The sequence below is a fragment of the Cervus elaphus genome, chromosome 31, assembly GCF_910594005.1.
Source record: "Cervus elaphus chromosome 31, mCerEla1.1, whole genome shotgun sequence".
Taxonomy (NCBI): Eukaryota; Metazoa; Chordata; class Mammalia; order Artiodactyla; family Cervidae; genus Cervus; species Cervus elaphus.
In genome coordinates, this window is record NC_057845.1 from 19,601,058 (window position 1) to 19,616,880 (window position 15,823).

Sequence of the window (15,823 nt, forward strand, 5' to 3'; positions counted from 1 at the left end):
GTGTTGCGATGAACATTGGGGTACACGTGCCTCTTTCAATTCTGGTTTCCTCAGTGTGTATGCCCAGCAGCGGGATTGCTGGGTCATATGGTAGTTCTATTTCCAGTTTTTTAAGGAATCTCCACACTGTTCTCCATAGTGGTTGTACTAGTTTACATTCCCACCAACAGTGTAAGAGGGTTCCCTTTTCTCCACACCCTCTCCAGCATTTATTGCTTGTAGACTTTTGGATAGAAGCCATCCTGACTGGCGTGTAATGGTACCTCATTGTGGTTTTTATTTGCATTTCTCTGATGATGAGTGATGTTGAGCATCTTTATGTATGTTTGTTAGCCATCTGTATGTCTTCTTTGGAGAAATGTCTGTTTAGATCTTTGGACCATTTTTTGATTGGGTCATTTATTTTTCTGGAATTGAGCTTCAGGAGTTGCTTATATATTTTTGAGATTAAGTCTTTGTCCATTGCTTCATTTGCTATTATTTTCTCCCATTCTGAAAGCTGTCTTTTCACCTTGTTTATAGTTTCCTTTGTTGTGCAAAAGTTTTTAATTTTAACTAGGTCCCATTTGTTTATTTTTGCTTTCATTTCCAATATTCTGGGAGGTGGATCATAGAGGATCCTGCTATGGTTTATGTTGGAGAGTGTTTTGCCTATGTTTTCCTCTAGGAGTTTTATAGTTTCTGGTCTTACATTTAGATCTTTAATCCATTTTGAGTTTATTTTTGTGTATGGTGTTAGAAAGTGTTCTAGTTTCACTCATTTACAAGTGGTTGACCAGTTTTCCCAACACCACTTGTTAAAGAGATTGTCTTTTCTCCATTGTATATTCTTGCCTCCTTTATTGAAGATAAGGTGTCCATAGGTGCGTGGATTTATCTCTGGGCTTTCTATTTTGTTCCACTGATCTATATTTCTGTCTTTGTGCCAGGATCATACTGTCTTGATGACTGTGGCTTTGTAGTAGAGACTGAAGTCAGGCAGGTTGATTCCTCCAGTTCCATTCAATCTTTCTCAAGATTGCTTTGGATATTTGAGGTTTTTTTGTATTTCCATACAAATTGTGAAATTATTTGTTCTAGTTCTGTGAAAAATACCGTTGGTAGCTTGATAGGGATTGCATTGAATCTATAGATTACTTTGGTTAGTATACTCATTTTCACTATATTGATTCTTCTGATCCATGAACACGGTACACTTCTCCCTTTGTTTGTGTCCTCTGATTTCTTTCATCAGTGTTTTATAGTTTTCTATGTATAGGTCTTTCATTTCTTTAGGTAGATGTATTCCTAAGTATTTTATTCTTTTCGTTGCAATGGTGAATGGAATTGTTTCCTTAATTTCTCTTTCTGTTGTCTCATTGTTAGTATATAGGAACACAAGGGATTTCTGTGTGTTAATTTTATATACTGCAACTTTACTATATTCATTGATTAGCTCTAGTAATTTTCTGGTGGAGTCTTTAAGGTTTTATATGTAGAGGATCATGTTATCTGCAAACAGTGAAAGTTTTACTTCTTTTCCAATCTGGATTCCTTTTATTTCATTTTCTACTCTGATTGCTGTGGCCAAAACTTCCAAAACTATATTAAATAGTAGTGGTGAGAGTGGGCACCCTTGTCTTGTTCCTGACTTTAGGGGAAATGTTTGCAATTTTTCACCATTGAGGATAATGTTTGCTGAGGGTTTGTCATCCATTTATGATAAAAACCCTCCAGGAAGCAGGACTAGAAGGAACATACCTCAAACGTAATAAAAGCTATATATGAAAATTTTTTAATTTAATATTTATTTTAAAAATATTAGGACATCATTTCTGATAATCACATTAAAAAAAAAGATTTATAAATGGCTATTTGTACTGTTTTTAGTATAATGAAAAAATATTCCATTCTTTACCTAAAATGTCAGCAGAAATTCTTAGAAAAATCTTAAATTACGTCCTTTAAAAAGGGAAATAAAATTAATTCTAACTGGTCTATGATGCATTCCTAACTGCACAATGATTTCTTCATGAAATCTTTGAAACTTTATTAATACTAAATAATAATAATTTAATTTTTATGTAATTACTATTTAATCATCCTCCATTTCCTAGTAAATCTAGGTCAAGTCTTCAGGGAAGTCTTATAAGCTGACCACAATAAGCAATATTATTTTTGCTGTAATAGTAATATTATTTACGCATAATCACATTATATTAATTAAAGATTTTTATGGTCTGTTCTTTTTATTTCCTTTCAATCACTTAATTTTTAAAACTATTTTAAGAAATCCACCATTAATTAGGGATGGTTTTTAAAACCTACAAAATCTAAAATATTACTCTAAGTAAATACTCTACTGCATCATAAAATTATTATTTAAAGGTATATAAATTTTCTAAGTGTATTTTCTTCTCAAAACTGATTATTACATTAGATGATGGTTTCTTTTTCTTAATGGTAATCAAAGTAGGGTATAAAAGCAATAATGTTTCTTACAAACTTGAAGAGCCAGTAGCCAGCAGAGAAATGGTTATGATACAGTTAAACTATATTTTGTAATTATATTAAGGCCACATGTAGCAGAGTGTCTGTGATGAAGGATGTGAGTGCTGAAGATAGTCTGTGTGGCTTCAAACCTGGTCTCCTCACATTCAACAACTACAATCTCAGGCAAATGACTAAATCTCTTAGACTCAAAATTTCTACGTCTATAGAGGTCAGGGCCTCTAACTACAGGGGTCAAGTTCAGTTCAGTTTTGTCACTCAGCCGTGTCCAGCTCTTTGTGACCCCATGTGTCGCAGTATGCCAGGCCTCCCTGTCATCATCAACTCCCGGAGTTTACTCCAACTCATGTCCATTGAGTCAGTGATGCCATCCAGCCATCTCATCCTCTGTCGTCCCCTTCTCCTCCTGTCCCCAATCCCTCCCAACATCAGGGTCTATTCCAATGACTCAACTCTTCACATGAGGTGGCCAAAGGACTGGAGTTTCAGCTTCAGCATCAGTCCTTCCAATGAACACCCAGGATTGATCTCCTTCAGGATGGACTGGTTGGGTCTCCTTGCAGTCCAAGGGACTCTCAAGAGTCTTCAACACCACAGTTCAAAAGCATCAATTTTTTGGCATTCAGCTTTCTTCACAGTCTAACTCTCACATTCATACATGACCACTGGAAAAACCATAGTCTTGACCAGATGGACCTTTGTTGGCAAAGTAATGTCTCTGCTTTTTAATATGCTATCTAGGTTGATCATAACTTTCCTTCCAAGGAGTAAGCGTCTTTTAATTTCATGGCTGCAGTCACCATCTGCAGTGATTTTGGAGCCCATAAATATAAAGTCTGACACTGTTTCCCCATCTATTTCCCATGAGGTGATGGGACCAGATGCCAGGATCTTAGTTTTCTGAATGTTGAGCTTTAAGCCAAATTTTTCACTCTCCTCTTTCACTTTCATCAAGAGGCTTTTTAGTTCCTCTTCACTTTCTGCCATAAAGGTGGTGTCATCTGCATATCTGAGGTTTTTGATATTTCTCCCGGCAATCTTGATTCCAGCTTGTGCTTCTTCCAGCCCAGTGTTTCTCATGATGTACTCTGCATATAAGTTAAATAAGCAGGGTGACCATATACAGCCTTGACGTACTCATTTCCCTATTTGGAACCAGTCTGTTGTTCCATGTCCATTTCTAACTGTTGCTTCCTGACCTGCATACAGGTTTCTCAAGAAGCAGGTCAGGTGGTCAGATATTCCCATCTCTTTCAGAATTTTCCACAGTTTATTGTGATCCACACAGTCGAACGCTTTGGTCAAAGTTATCATGAAATGTAAAACACTTAGTGCTCTATTAGGTGCTCAATAAAACTGGGCTCTAGGAAGAGTAGCTATTGATACAAAAATGTAAAATATAAAAACTGCATTTAGAAAAGTTCCCTTTCCCTTAAAAAATTCATAAGGTAACCATGGCTAAATTTACTAATCAATTTCACCTTTATAAACGCTTACGTTTTATTGCAAGTAAGTTGGCTTTTCTGAATCAGAAGTAGAACACAGCATGCACTCATTTCTCTCCTCCATCTTCAGTTATCTATTTTGAAAAAGTAAAGGGCTTCTGAACACAAAGTCTCTTAGGGAGCTTTTCTTGATCCCTTAGTTTCAAGGCTTAAAAACAACATTAATTGTTTAAAAAAAGAATCATTATTTTCTTGCCTGGAGACACCAAAACGTTCATTAAAAGAACAGAAATCGCTCCTGAGGGGGTTGCTTATTTCATCTTCCTCTGTTTTCTTCTTTGACATTGGATTCCCTCAAGGTCTCACTCGCAGGCTCACTTCCCCCAATCCCTGAAGAGGCCTTTAGGAGGTGGAATTCTTCTAAACAGCTGCCACCGCCTGCTTTGTTCTTCTCTCAGTCTGGGCTGGGAAGATCTCATGCTCCCTCGTATTGATCTCCTCCCACCTCTGTCAACCTCCTGTGGTTACTAAATACATCTGAGGGCAGCCCATGAGTGTAACATCCTTTATATCTGCCTATCCTCCTCCAATGGTCCTCACACCTGGAGCATATAAAAATACACATCCCCTAATCCACTCCAGAACCAACTGAATCTGATATCCACCGTTGAAGTCCACGTGTCAGTATTTTAAAAAATAAACAACCTGCCAGTGCTCCACACTCACTTTCCAGGCAGTAAACACTGGTCAGATCCAAAAACCTAGATATCTGTTCAGATGTCTTTTAATCCTGCACTGCTGATCATGGCAATTTCAGTGTTGTCAACCCCACTCCTTGAAGACTAAACTCTAGTCCTGCCTCCAGCCCATCATCAGGAATCTTATACAATGAGGTAATGCCCCAACTTTACATTTCCCTACCATGAAATTCAGAGTTTCAAAATTAACTATATTTGTTTTTTAACTGTCAAATAATAGATTTTACTTTATTAATTTTATTTTTATTATATTTTTAATTTTATTTTAAATGTCCCATTTCTCAATTGACCGAGTTATTACTGATACCTTACCAAAAATCTGAACTTTGCATGCCCCTGGCCAGGAATCCTGGTTCAGTCAGTAGCCTCCACAGTCAGCCTCTGAAGTCAAGTGTCTTTTCAGTCCCCTTGTCTTCGGAGATTAGCCATCTCCCTATTATCAGCCCTTTCAGTATTTAGCCAGCTTCAACATTATCACCCATGCTTTGTTCTACTGTTCAGCTTCCTCCTTTGTGAAGAGTTCAGGGAAACATAGTTCCTCCAAAACACTAAAGAGTTATTCACATTTCTGATCCCACACTTCAGTGAAACAATGCAATTATCAATAGACATTGCCCTAGACACATTTCCTCAATCTGAAAATTAAAATTTGAACACTTTCCCCACAGAGCATTCAGCATAATGTAGATCAGCCATTGGCAGTTTGATTATTGTGATCATGATAACAACTGAACCATTCAACCAAATCAAGAGTTTAGAGACCAAATATATAGCAACTGATCCAAACTTTATTCAAGACTTAGCAAAAAGGATGTATATAAAGGATGTTCCCAACTTTGAACCTGCCATGAATAAATCACACCATAGGAGATTTTCATACAGTTGAGAAAGGAAATAGTTCTATAGTCAGGAATAACTCACCTTTGTTCCCACACAGATGTATCAATTTAACAATGATGTGTGGACCAAAACATATTTATGAAAATTCCAGAATTCAGTTTAGAAGTTGCATACCCTGGGTGAGTGCAAAGCCAAGAACAGCTGCAATAAATGGGCAAGAAGATTAAGTTCATTTTAACCTCCATCAGCATTTCCCCCAACACAGCACAGCTCAACACAGGTCTTGACTCTCTATGTCTTCCTTGGAAGGAAAGAGAAGGGTGGAACATGCATCCAGTACCCCAGCTTTTCCAAGAGCTTCCAAAGGAACTAGTTTCTGTTCTCATATGTATAACTAATGGGCCTGGCATTGTTTGAATGCCTGAGAGATACTGAGAACAAATAGGAGTGGGTGCAGCTTGCTGTGATCAGCAGGACTTGATAAAATTAGGAAAAGATGAACAAATCAAGGCTTCTCCCTAAAGGTGAAAAGAAAGAAGTGCAGGAAGTTCCCAACATTCTAGCTATTTCAACAACTTCCCCACCAACTGGTGTGTACCTTCCATGAGTGGGAAGCTGATGAACCAGCACAATTTGCATGACCTGGTGGCTGCAGAGAATAAGGGATAGTGGGGTGACTTGCTGTGGTAGGAAGAGAAAACTTGCAGCCCACATTACAGACACCAGAGAGAGCAAGAAACAGGAACCACCAAAGAAGAAATCTGCCAACCTCTTGTTCTTCAGTTGCTCAGTCGTATCTGACTCTTTGTGACCCGAGGGACTTTAGCACCCCGGGCTTCCCTGTCCTTCACCATCTCCTGGAGCTTGCTCAGACTCATGTCCATTGAGTCAGTGTTGCCATCCAACCATCTCATCCTCTGTCATCCACTTCTCCTCCTGCCTTCAATCTTTCCCAGCATCAGGGTCTTTTCCAATGAGTTGGCTTTCTGCATCAGGTGACCAAAATATTGGAGCTTCAGCTTCAGCATCAGTACTTCCAGTGAGTACTCAGGGTTGATTTCCTTTAGGATTGACTGGCTTGATCTCCTTGCAGTCCAAGGGACTCTCAAGAATCTTCTCCAACAACAGTTTAAAAGTATCAATTCTTCAGCACTCAGCCTTCTTTAGGGTCCAACTCTCACATCTGTACAAGACCACTGGTAAAATGATAGCTTTGACTATACAGACCTCTTTTGGGAGAGTCATGTCTCTGCTTTCTAATACACTGTATAGGATTGTCATAGCTTTTCTTCCAAGGAGCAAACATCTTTTAATTTCTTGACTGCAGTCACTGTCTGCAGTTATTTTGGAGCCCAAGAAAATAAAATCTGTCACTGTTTCCATTGTTTCCCCATCTATTTGCCATGAATTGATGGATGCCTTGATCTTAACTTTTTGAATGTTGAGTTTTAAGAGTTTTAAGCCAGCTTTTTCACTCTCTTCTTTCACCTTCATCAAGAGGTTCTTTAGTTCCTCTTTGTTTTCTGCCATAAGGGTGGTGTCATCTGTATATCTGAGGTTATTAATATTTCTCCCAGCAATCTTGATTCCAGCTTGTGCTTTATCTAGCCTGACATTTCACATGATGTACTCTGCATATATGTTAAATAAACAGGGTGACAATATACAGACTTGACACTCCTTTCCCAATTTGAAACCAGTCTGTTGTCCCATGTTCAGTTCTAACTGTTGCTTCTTGACCTACATACAGGTTTCTCAGGAGGCAGGTCAGGTGGTCTGGCATTCCCATCTCTTTAAGAATTTCCCACAGTTTGTTGTGAGCCACACAGACAAAGGCTTAGCATAGTCAATGAAGCAAAAATAGATTTTTTTTTTTAATTCTCTTGTGTTTTCTGTGATCCAACAGATGTTGACAATTTGATCTCTGATTCCTTTGCCTTTTCTAAATCCAGTCTGTATATCTGGAAGTTCTCCGTTCACTTACTATTGAAGCCTGCCTTGGCGGATTTTGAGCATGACCTTGCTAGCATGTGAAATGAGTGCAGTTGTGCAGTAGTTTGAGCATTCTTTGGCATTGCCCTTCTTTGGTATTGTGAGCCTCTAATTGCTTTGGAATAGTCAATGGATCTCAGAAAATCAAAAAGGAAATTAGATAATATCTTGAAGCAAATGAAAACAAGCAGAAAAATAATAATAATAACAAACCCTATGGGAATAGAGAAAAAGCAGTGCAAAGTGGGTTAACCTAGAAGAAAGGGATAAATTCCTAGAACCATTTGATCTACTTGGATTGAATCATTAAGAAATACAAAGATCTTGGCAGACCAATTACTATTAAGAAAATTGAATCAGTAACCAAAGAACACCCAACAAAGTACTGCAACACAATGCTTTTACTGGTGAATTCTACCAAATATTTAACGATGAGTTAATACTAATCTTTCTCAAATTCTTCCATAACTTAAAAAACAAGGAGTGTTTACAGATACCAAAGCCATAGAAAGTCACCTGAAGAAAAGAAAACTCCAGTCCAAGACCCCTGACAAATATTAACATAAATTCAAAAATCCTTAAGCAAAATAATAGCAAACCACATGCAATGACAAATTAAAAGAATCATACACCATCACCAAGTGAGGTTCATCTCTGGAATGCACGGATGTTTCAATATATAAAAATCAGTCAGTGTGATACACCATTATTAACAGATTGAAAGACAAAAATCACAGGATATTCTCAATAGATGCAGATAAAGCTCTTGACAAAATTCAGTAGTCTTTCATGATAAAAAGAAAAATAAACACTCAACAAACTAAGAATAGAAGAAAACTACCTAAATAGAATAAAGGCCGTATAAGAAAAAGCCCAGATTGATATCATACTAATTGATGAAAAAGTAAAGACTTTTCCTCTAAGATCAGGAATAAAACAAGGATGCCCCCCTCACCACTTTTATTCAACATAGTACTGGAAGTTCTAGGCAGAACAATTAAGCAAGAAAAAAATATGCAGTGTATCCAAATAAGAAAGGAAGATGTAAAAACATCTGTTCACAGAGGACAAGATCTTATATATAGAAAACCATAAATTTCACCAAAAAAAGAGAGAGAGAGAGAGAGAAAATGTTAAGAATAATAAAATAATTAAGAAAAGTTACAGGATACAAAAATTCACATAGAAAGATCACTTGTGTTTCTACATACTAATCATGCAAAAAGAAAATCAAGAAAATAATCCTATTTGCAATAGCAGTGAAAAGAATAAAGTATAATACTTATAAATAAACTTAATCAAGGAGGTAAAAGTTTAAACAGTGAAAATAATTAAACATGGCTGACGTAATTTAAAGACAAATAAATGGAAAGGCATCTCACATTTATGAATTGGAAGATAATGTCATTAAAATATAGTAACGTAATATAATATCCATACTACTGAAAATGATCTACAAGTTTATCACAATCCCTATCAAAGTCCCAATGACTTTAAAAAAATAAATTGGAAAAAAGAATCCTAAAAGTCACATTGAATCACAAAGGACCCAAAATAGCTAAAAAAATTTTGAGAAAGAGAACAAAGCCTCACATGTCTTGATTTCAAACTATATTACAAAGCTACGGTAATCAGTAAGTATAGTTCCAGCATAAAAACAGACATATAGACCAATGAAGAAGAATAGAGAGGACAGAAATAACCCACACATATATGATCAAATCATCTTTAACAAGGATGGCAAAACTACACAATGGGGAAACAGTTGTCTCTTCAACAAACAGTGTTGGTAAAACTAGATATTCTGATGCAGAACAAAATTTGCCTTTATCTTACAACCATACACAAAACCAACTCAAAATTAATTAAAGGTTTAAACATAAGACCTGAAATTATAAATCTCATAGAAGAGAATATGGAAGGAAAACTGCATAGCTTTGGTCTTCACAATGATTTCCTGAATTTGTAAACAAAAGCACAGGCAACAAAGCAAAAATCAACAAGTGGGGGTATATCTCATTAAAAACCCTCCATACAGTAAATGAAACAGTAGCATGAAAAGGCAACCTAAGGAATGAAAGAAAATATTTGCAAATCATTTTCTAATAAGGAGTTAATATCCAAAATATATAAGGAACTCCTTCAAAGCTCAATAACAAAATAAACTAAATAAACATTTGGCAAAGGTCTCAATAGATATTTCTTTTTTAAAAAAGACATACTAATGGCCAACAGGCATTGCTCAACATCAATAATCATCATGGAAATGCAAATCAAAATAATAACAGTCATTATCAAAAAAAGATCAGAACATTGTAAATACTGGTGAGGATGTGGAAAAACTGGAACACTTGTGTGCTGTTAATTGGAATGCAAAATGATATAGTCATTATAGAAAGCAGTATGAAATTTCCCTAAAGACATAAAAATATAACTATTATATGATCTAACAATCTGATTTCTTTGAGTATTTATTCAAAAGAATTGAAATCAAGATCTCTAAAAGATACACACTCCCATGTTCATTGTAGCATTATTCACAATAGCCAAGAGGCAGAAACAGCCTAAATGTTTGCTGACAGATAAATGGATAAAGAAACTATGGTTTCACTATGTATACAGTGGAATATTATTCAGTCATTAAAAGAGGGAAATCCTATCTTTACAGCAGAAGAAAAACCTGTGATAACATGGTCGCACCTTAAGGACATTATACTAAGTGAAATAAACCAGTCACAAGAGGACAAATCTTGCATGATTTCACATACATGAAGTATCTAAAGCATTCAAAAGCAGAGACAAAAAGTAGGACAATGGAAACAGTGGGCAGTTACTGATCAATGGCTGCAGAGTTTCAGTCATACAAATTAAAAGAGTTCCAGAGAGCTGAGGTACAATATTGTGTTACAAGTACCATTCTTTACATTTAAATATTTGTTGAGTGTCCATCTCAAGTTACATATTTTTATCACAATTGGAATAATACATTCAAATTTGAGAATGCATTGAGTTGCCCCAACTGTTAAATGTGTAATAATTTTTTTTTTTTGCTTTTAATTTAGTGTAAACCAAGGACTTTCCATTCAACTGAACTTCAATTATTTTAATACATATTATGCAGATGTTTTAAATATTTATGAAGGAATGGGTTCAAGCAAGATTTTAAGAGGTAAGTTAAAACAAATATACAGTCCATTATCAAAACAAAAATATGTACAAAATTTATGGAGTAGTGTGCTTTTGCTTTGATTTTGAGCTGAATATGAATTTGTACTTTGTTTCTAAGAGGGAAAACTGAACTTCATTATAAAAATTAATAATTTAGTGCTCTGTGTAATCAATCTTCTTAGTGATAAAAGAGACACTGTTTCACATGATCCTCTTCATGTGGAATTTGACTCTACCCTGTGTTACTACTCCTCATTAAGCAAAATTCAAACAAACCCTAAAAATGACTATTTTTCTTCAACATTTGATTTTTTTTCTCTTTTTAATATGCACTCTGCTTCTCAGGCTCTTGCAGGACCATTACTAGTGAAATGGATAACACACTGACTAGATCAGGATGTTAGCTCTTTAAATGGGTGGTGTGGATGGTACTGTTACTGTGCAACTATTTGTCATTGTGGACATAGACATCAGTGGGAGCTGAGAAAAGGCAGGGAAATCACGAATAATACATGTGTGGCTACCCCACTTTATACCATCTGGTCCCCAAATGCATAGACCTACTCATGGTAGCCAAAAATATAGGAGTGAAAATAAAATAGGAATGAAGGAGGAAATAAAATAAGGATGAATGTGGCAGTGAAATCCAGGGAATAACTAGTTTTCCTCACACTTTTGAGAAATAATCAAGTGCAGAGCTAAGATGAGGTTACAAGTGGTATCTCTTATTAAAGTTTAAATAATAGCTGCATATATTCGTGAGTGCCAAGTCATTTCAGTCGTGTCTGACTCTTTACGATCCTATGGACTGTGGCCCGCCGGGCTTCTCCATCCATGGAATTCTCCAGGCAAGAATGCTGGAGTGGGTTTCCATGCCCTCCTCCAGGGGATCTTCCTGACTCAGGGATTGGATCTGTTTCCTGCAGCTCCTGCATCACAGGTGGATTCTTTACCACTGAGCCACTGGTACAGCTGAGCTGTATATATATATATAATTTTGGATTTTAAATTGCAATTATGAGTAATGAAAAGTAGATCCTATCTAATGCATGCTTTGATTGACTTATTGATCTGAGAAATATTTGACCATATGATAATAACACATTTTTTATTGGGTGCTTTCAGTATGGCACTCAACATACTGAATGCTCTATGTGGATATCTTATTTAACATTTTTAATAAATCTGCAAAATATTCATTACAGGAGAGGAAAGTGATGTCCAAGAAGTTAAATGACCACAAGACCACAAAGGTAGTTAGTGTTGGAGATATAAATCAGACCCAAACACTCTTGACTTACACAGTGCATTAGTTCATTGTGCTTTAAAAGCTCCAAGTACAAATATAATAATGAGTATACATAAAACAGATGAACTCATGGTAAGTCACATTTGGCTTGAATAAATGGGCCAGTCATTTCATAATCTACTTATTTCTGTAGTTAATAAATCAAGTTCATTCAAATTATGTCAACATAAATATTTACATAGCTGGACAAATAAGCCAGCTCATATAAGTTCCTCCAAGGGCTAATGTGATGTTAATAATAAAATTTAGCATACATTGATCACTTGAAATATTCAAAGTAGTGTGATCATTACCTTAACTCAAAAAAATGCTCCTCTAAACCATATTATGTAGGTGTTGTTACAATCTTTACTTTATGGATGATAAAAACTAAATTCATAGAGGTTAACTGGCCCAAAGTAGTAGGTGAAATTACCCTCATGCTCTCTTCTCTTCAGCTACAATTTGCCTGAAAACTAATTTAAATTATAATAAATAAGTAGTTGTTTAGTTTTTAGAGTCTTTTTGAAATATGAAAATATTTAAAAGTTTTTAAAATTAAATATATTAATTTAACTTTAAAAATATGAGAAATGGCATTGTTACTAAAATTACATTTTAAATTTTAAAATAATACCTCTTTTAAAGATAGGTAAAACTATCTTACCCCTAGATTCTAGCACATGCCTGATATATTGTAAAAGCTTAGTATTTGTTGATTTAAATCAATCAACAGGCTAATATACTATGGTATTATAGTAGTAAATCAATGGAGATCTATAACATTTCTTATAGTTTTAAAGGTATTTTGTTTTTTATATATGCTGATACTTTTATCTGTTTTCTAAACATTTCAGTAAGTTTCTGTCTGTGAGAGATATGCACAAATGTACTTTTATTAAATTGCAATTCAGAATAAAGATAATTACCTTTATCACATGGAAGTAAACAGTTTAATTAAATCAATGAAAATCAGATTATGGAAAGAAATTATAAAAAAATACAAATTTCCAGCACCATAAAATAGCTATTGAATAATTGATTAGGAATATGTCAGTATAAACAAATTTTAAAGGTATTTTTCAGTCATTTTTATATAAAGTCATGATGTAAAATTCTCTTGTGAAAAGTTTCAGAGGAAGATGGGTATTTCATAAATACAGACGATATAGAGAACAGTAGGAAGTATTTGGAAATACTTATTTCCAAGTAAGTACGGGAATCAGGGTAAATTAGAATAAGTTAGCAGGATACTTCAAAAATGTTTTATTTAAGTTGTTGTTATAAAGGTGCTATATTCAATTCATTAGTGTTAATTGTTATCAGTGCTGGGTATTGAAATGGTTCAGTTCAGTCGCTCAGTCATGTCCAACTCTTTGAAACCCCATGAACTGCAGGACGTCAGGCCCCCCTGTCCATCACCAACTTCCAGAGTTTACTCAAACTCATGTCCATTGAGTCGGTGATGCCATCCAAACCTCTCATCCTCTGTTTCCCCCTTCTCCTCCCACCTTCAATCTTTCCCAGCATCAGTGTCTTTGGCAATGAGTCAGTTCTTTGCATCAGGTGGCCAAAGTATTGGATTTCAGCTTCAACATCAGTCCTTCCAATGAACACCCAGGACTGATCTCCTTTAGGATGGACTGGTTGGATCTCCTTGCAGTCCAAGGGACTCTCAAGAGTCTTCTCCAACACCACACTTCAAAAGCATCTTCAGTGCTCAGCTCTTTATAGTCCAACTCTCACATCCATACATGACTACTGGAAAAACAATAGCCTTGACTAGACGTACCTTTGTTGGCAAAGTAATGCCTCTGCTTTTTAATATGCTGTCTAGGTTGGTCATAACTTTCCTTTCAAGGAGAATGCATCTTTTAATTTCATGGCTGCAATCACCATCTGCAGTGATTTTGGAGCCGAAATATATAAAGTCTGTCACTGTTTCTACTGTTTTCCCATTTTTGCCATGAAGTGATGCAACCAGATGCCATGATCTTAGTTTTCTGAATGTTGACTTTAAGCCAACTTTTTTCACTCTCCTCTTCCACTTTCATCAAGAGGCTATTTAGTTCTTCTTCACTTTCTGCCATAAGGGTGGTGTCATCTGCATATATGAGGTTTTTGATATTTCTCCCTGCAATCTTGATTGAAGCTTGTGCTTCATCCAGCCCAGCGTTTCTCATGATGTACTCTGCATATAAGTTAAATAAGCAGGGTGACCATATACAGCCTTGAAGTACTCCTTTTCCTATTTGGAACCAGTTTGTTGTTCCATGTCCATTTCTAACTGTTGCTTCCTGACCTGCATATAGGTTTCTCAAGAGGCAAGTCAGGTGGTCTGATATTCCCATCTCTTTCAAAATTTTCCAGTTTGTTTTGATCCACACAGTCGAAGGCTTTGGCATAGTCAATAAAGCAGAAATAGATGTTTTTCTGCAACTCTCTTGCTTTCTCAGTGCTCCAGCACTGATATTGGCAGTTTGATCTCTGGATCTTCTGCCTTTTCTAAAACCAGCTTGAACATCTGGAAACTCACAGTTCACTTATTGTTGAAGCCTGGGATGAAGAATTTTGAGCATTAATTTACTAGCGTGTGAGATGAGTGCAATTGTGTGGGAGTTTGAGCATTCTTTGGCATTGCTTTTCTTTGGGATTGGAATGAAAACTGACCTTTTCCAGTCCTGTGGCCACTGCTGAGTTTTCCAAATTTGCTGGCATATTGAGTTCAGCACTTTCACAGCATCATCTTTTAGGATTTGAAGTAGCTCAACTGGAATTCCATCACCTCCACTAGTTTTGTTCATAGTGATGCTTCCTAAGGCCCACTTGACTTCACATTCCAGGATGTCTGGCTCTAGGTGAGTGACCACACCATCCTGATCATCTGGGTCATGAAGATCTTTTTTGTACAGTTTTTCTGTGTATTCTTGCCAACTCTTCTTAATATCTTCTGCTTCTGTTAGGTCCATTAAATTTCTGTCCTTTATTGAGCCTATCTTTGCATGAAGTGTTCCCTTGGTATCTCCAATTTTCTTGAAGAGATCTCTAGTTTTCCCATTCTGTTGTTTTCCTCTATTTCTTTGAGGAAGCCTCTCTTATCTCTCCCTGCTATTCTTTCAAACTCTGCATTCAAATGGGTATATCTTTCCTTTTCTCCTTTGCTTTTTGCTTCTCTTCTTTTCACAGCTATTTGTAAGGCCTCCTCAGACAGCCATTTTGCTTTTTCGCATTTCTTTTTCTTGGGGATGGTCTTGATCCATATCTCCTGTACAAAGTCAGGAACCTCCCCGCCCATAGTTCATCTGGCACTCTGTCTATCAGATCTAGTTCCTTAAACCTATTTTCCACTTCCACTGTATAGTCATAAGGGATTTGATTTAGGTTATACCTGAATGGTCTAGTGGTTTTCCCTCCTTTCTTCAATTTAATTCTGAATTTGGCAATAAAGAGTTCATGATCTGAGCCACAGTCAGCTCCCAGTCTTGATTCTGCTGACTGTATAGAGTTTCTCCGTCTTTGGCTAAAGAATATAATCAAGCGGATTTTGGTGTTGACCATCTGGTGATGTCCATGCGTAGAGTCTTCTCTTGTGTTGTTGGAAGAGGGTGCTTGCTATGATCAGTGCGTTCTCTTGGCAAAACTCTGTTAGCCTTTGCCCTGCTTCATTCTGTACTCCAAGGCCAAATTTGCCTATTACTCCAGGTGTTTTTTGACTTCCTACTTTTACATTCCAGTCCCCATAATGAAATTCCAGTCCCTATATCATCATATAGAAGGTGATAAATATTCTATTAATATTTTATTCAAAAATACATATATATATATTTATGAATCTGCAAAGA

General features: G+C 36.1%; 1 protein-coding gene across 2 annotated transcripts in view; it reads left to right on the forward strand.

Moving 5' to 3' along the window:
• The window catches only part of TMPRSS15 (transmembrane serine protease 15), a 138,826-nt gene that overhangs the window by 38,295 nt on the left and 84,708 nt on the right, over window positions 1-15,823 (forward strand). For both annotated transcript variants that reach the window (XM_043893080.1, XM_043893081.1), the window contains one exon: window positions 10,588-10,694. In XM_043893080.1, the coding sequence (XP_043749015.1) occupies window positions 10,588-10,694 (107 nt within the window). The remainder of the gene's footprint in view (window positions 1-10,587; window positions 10,695-15,823) is intronic.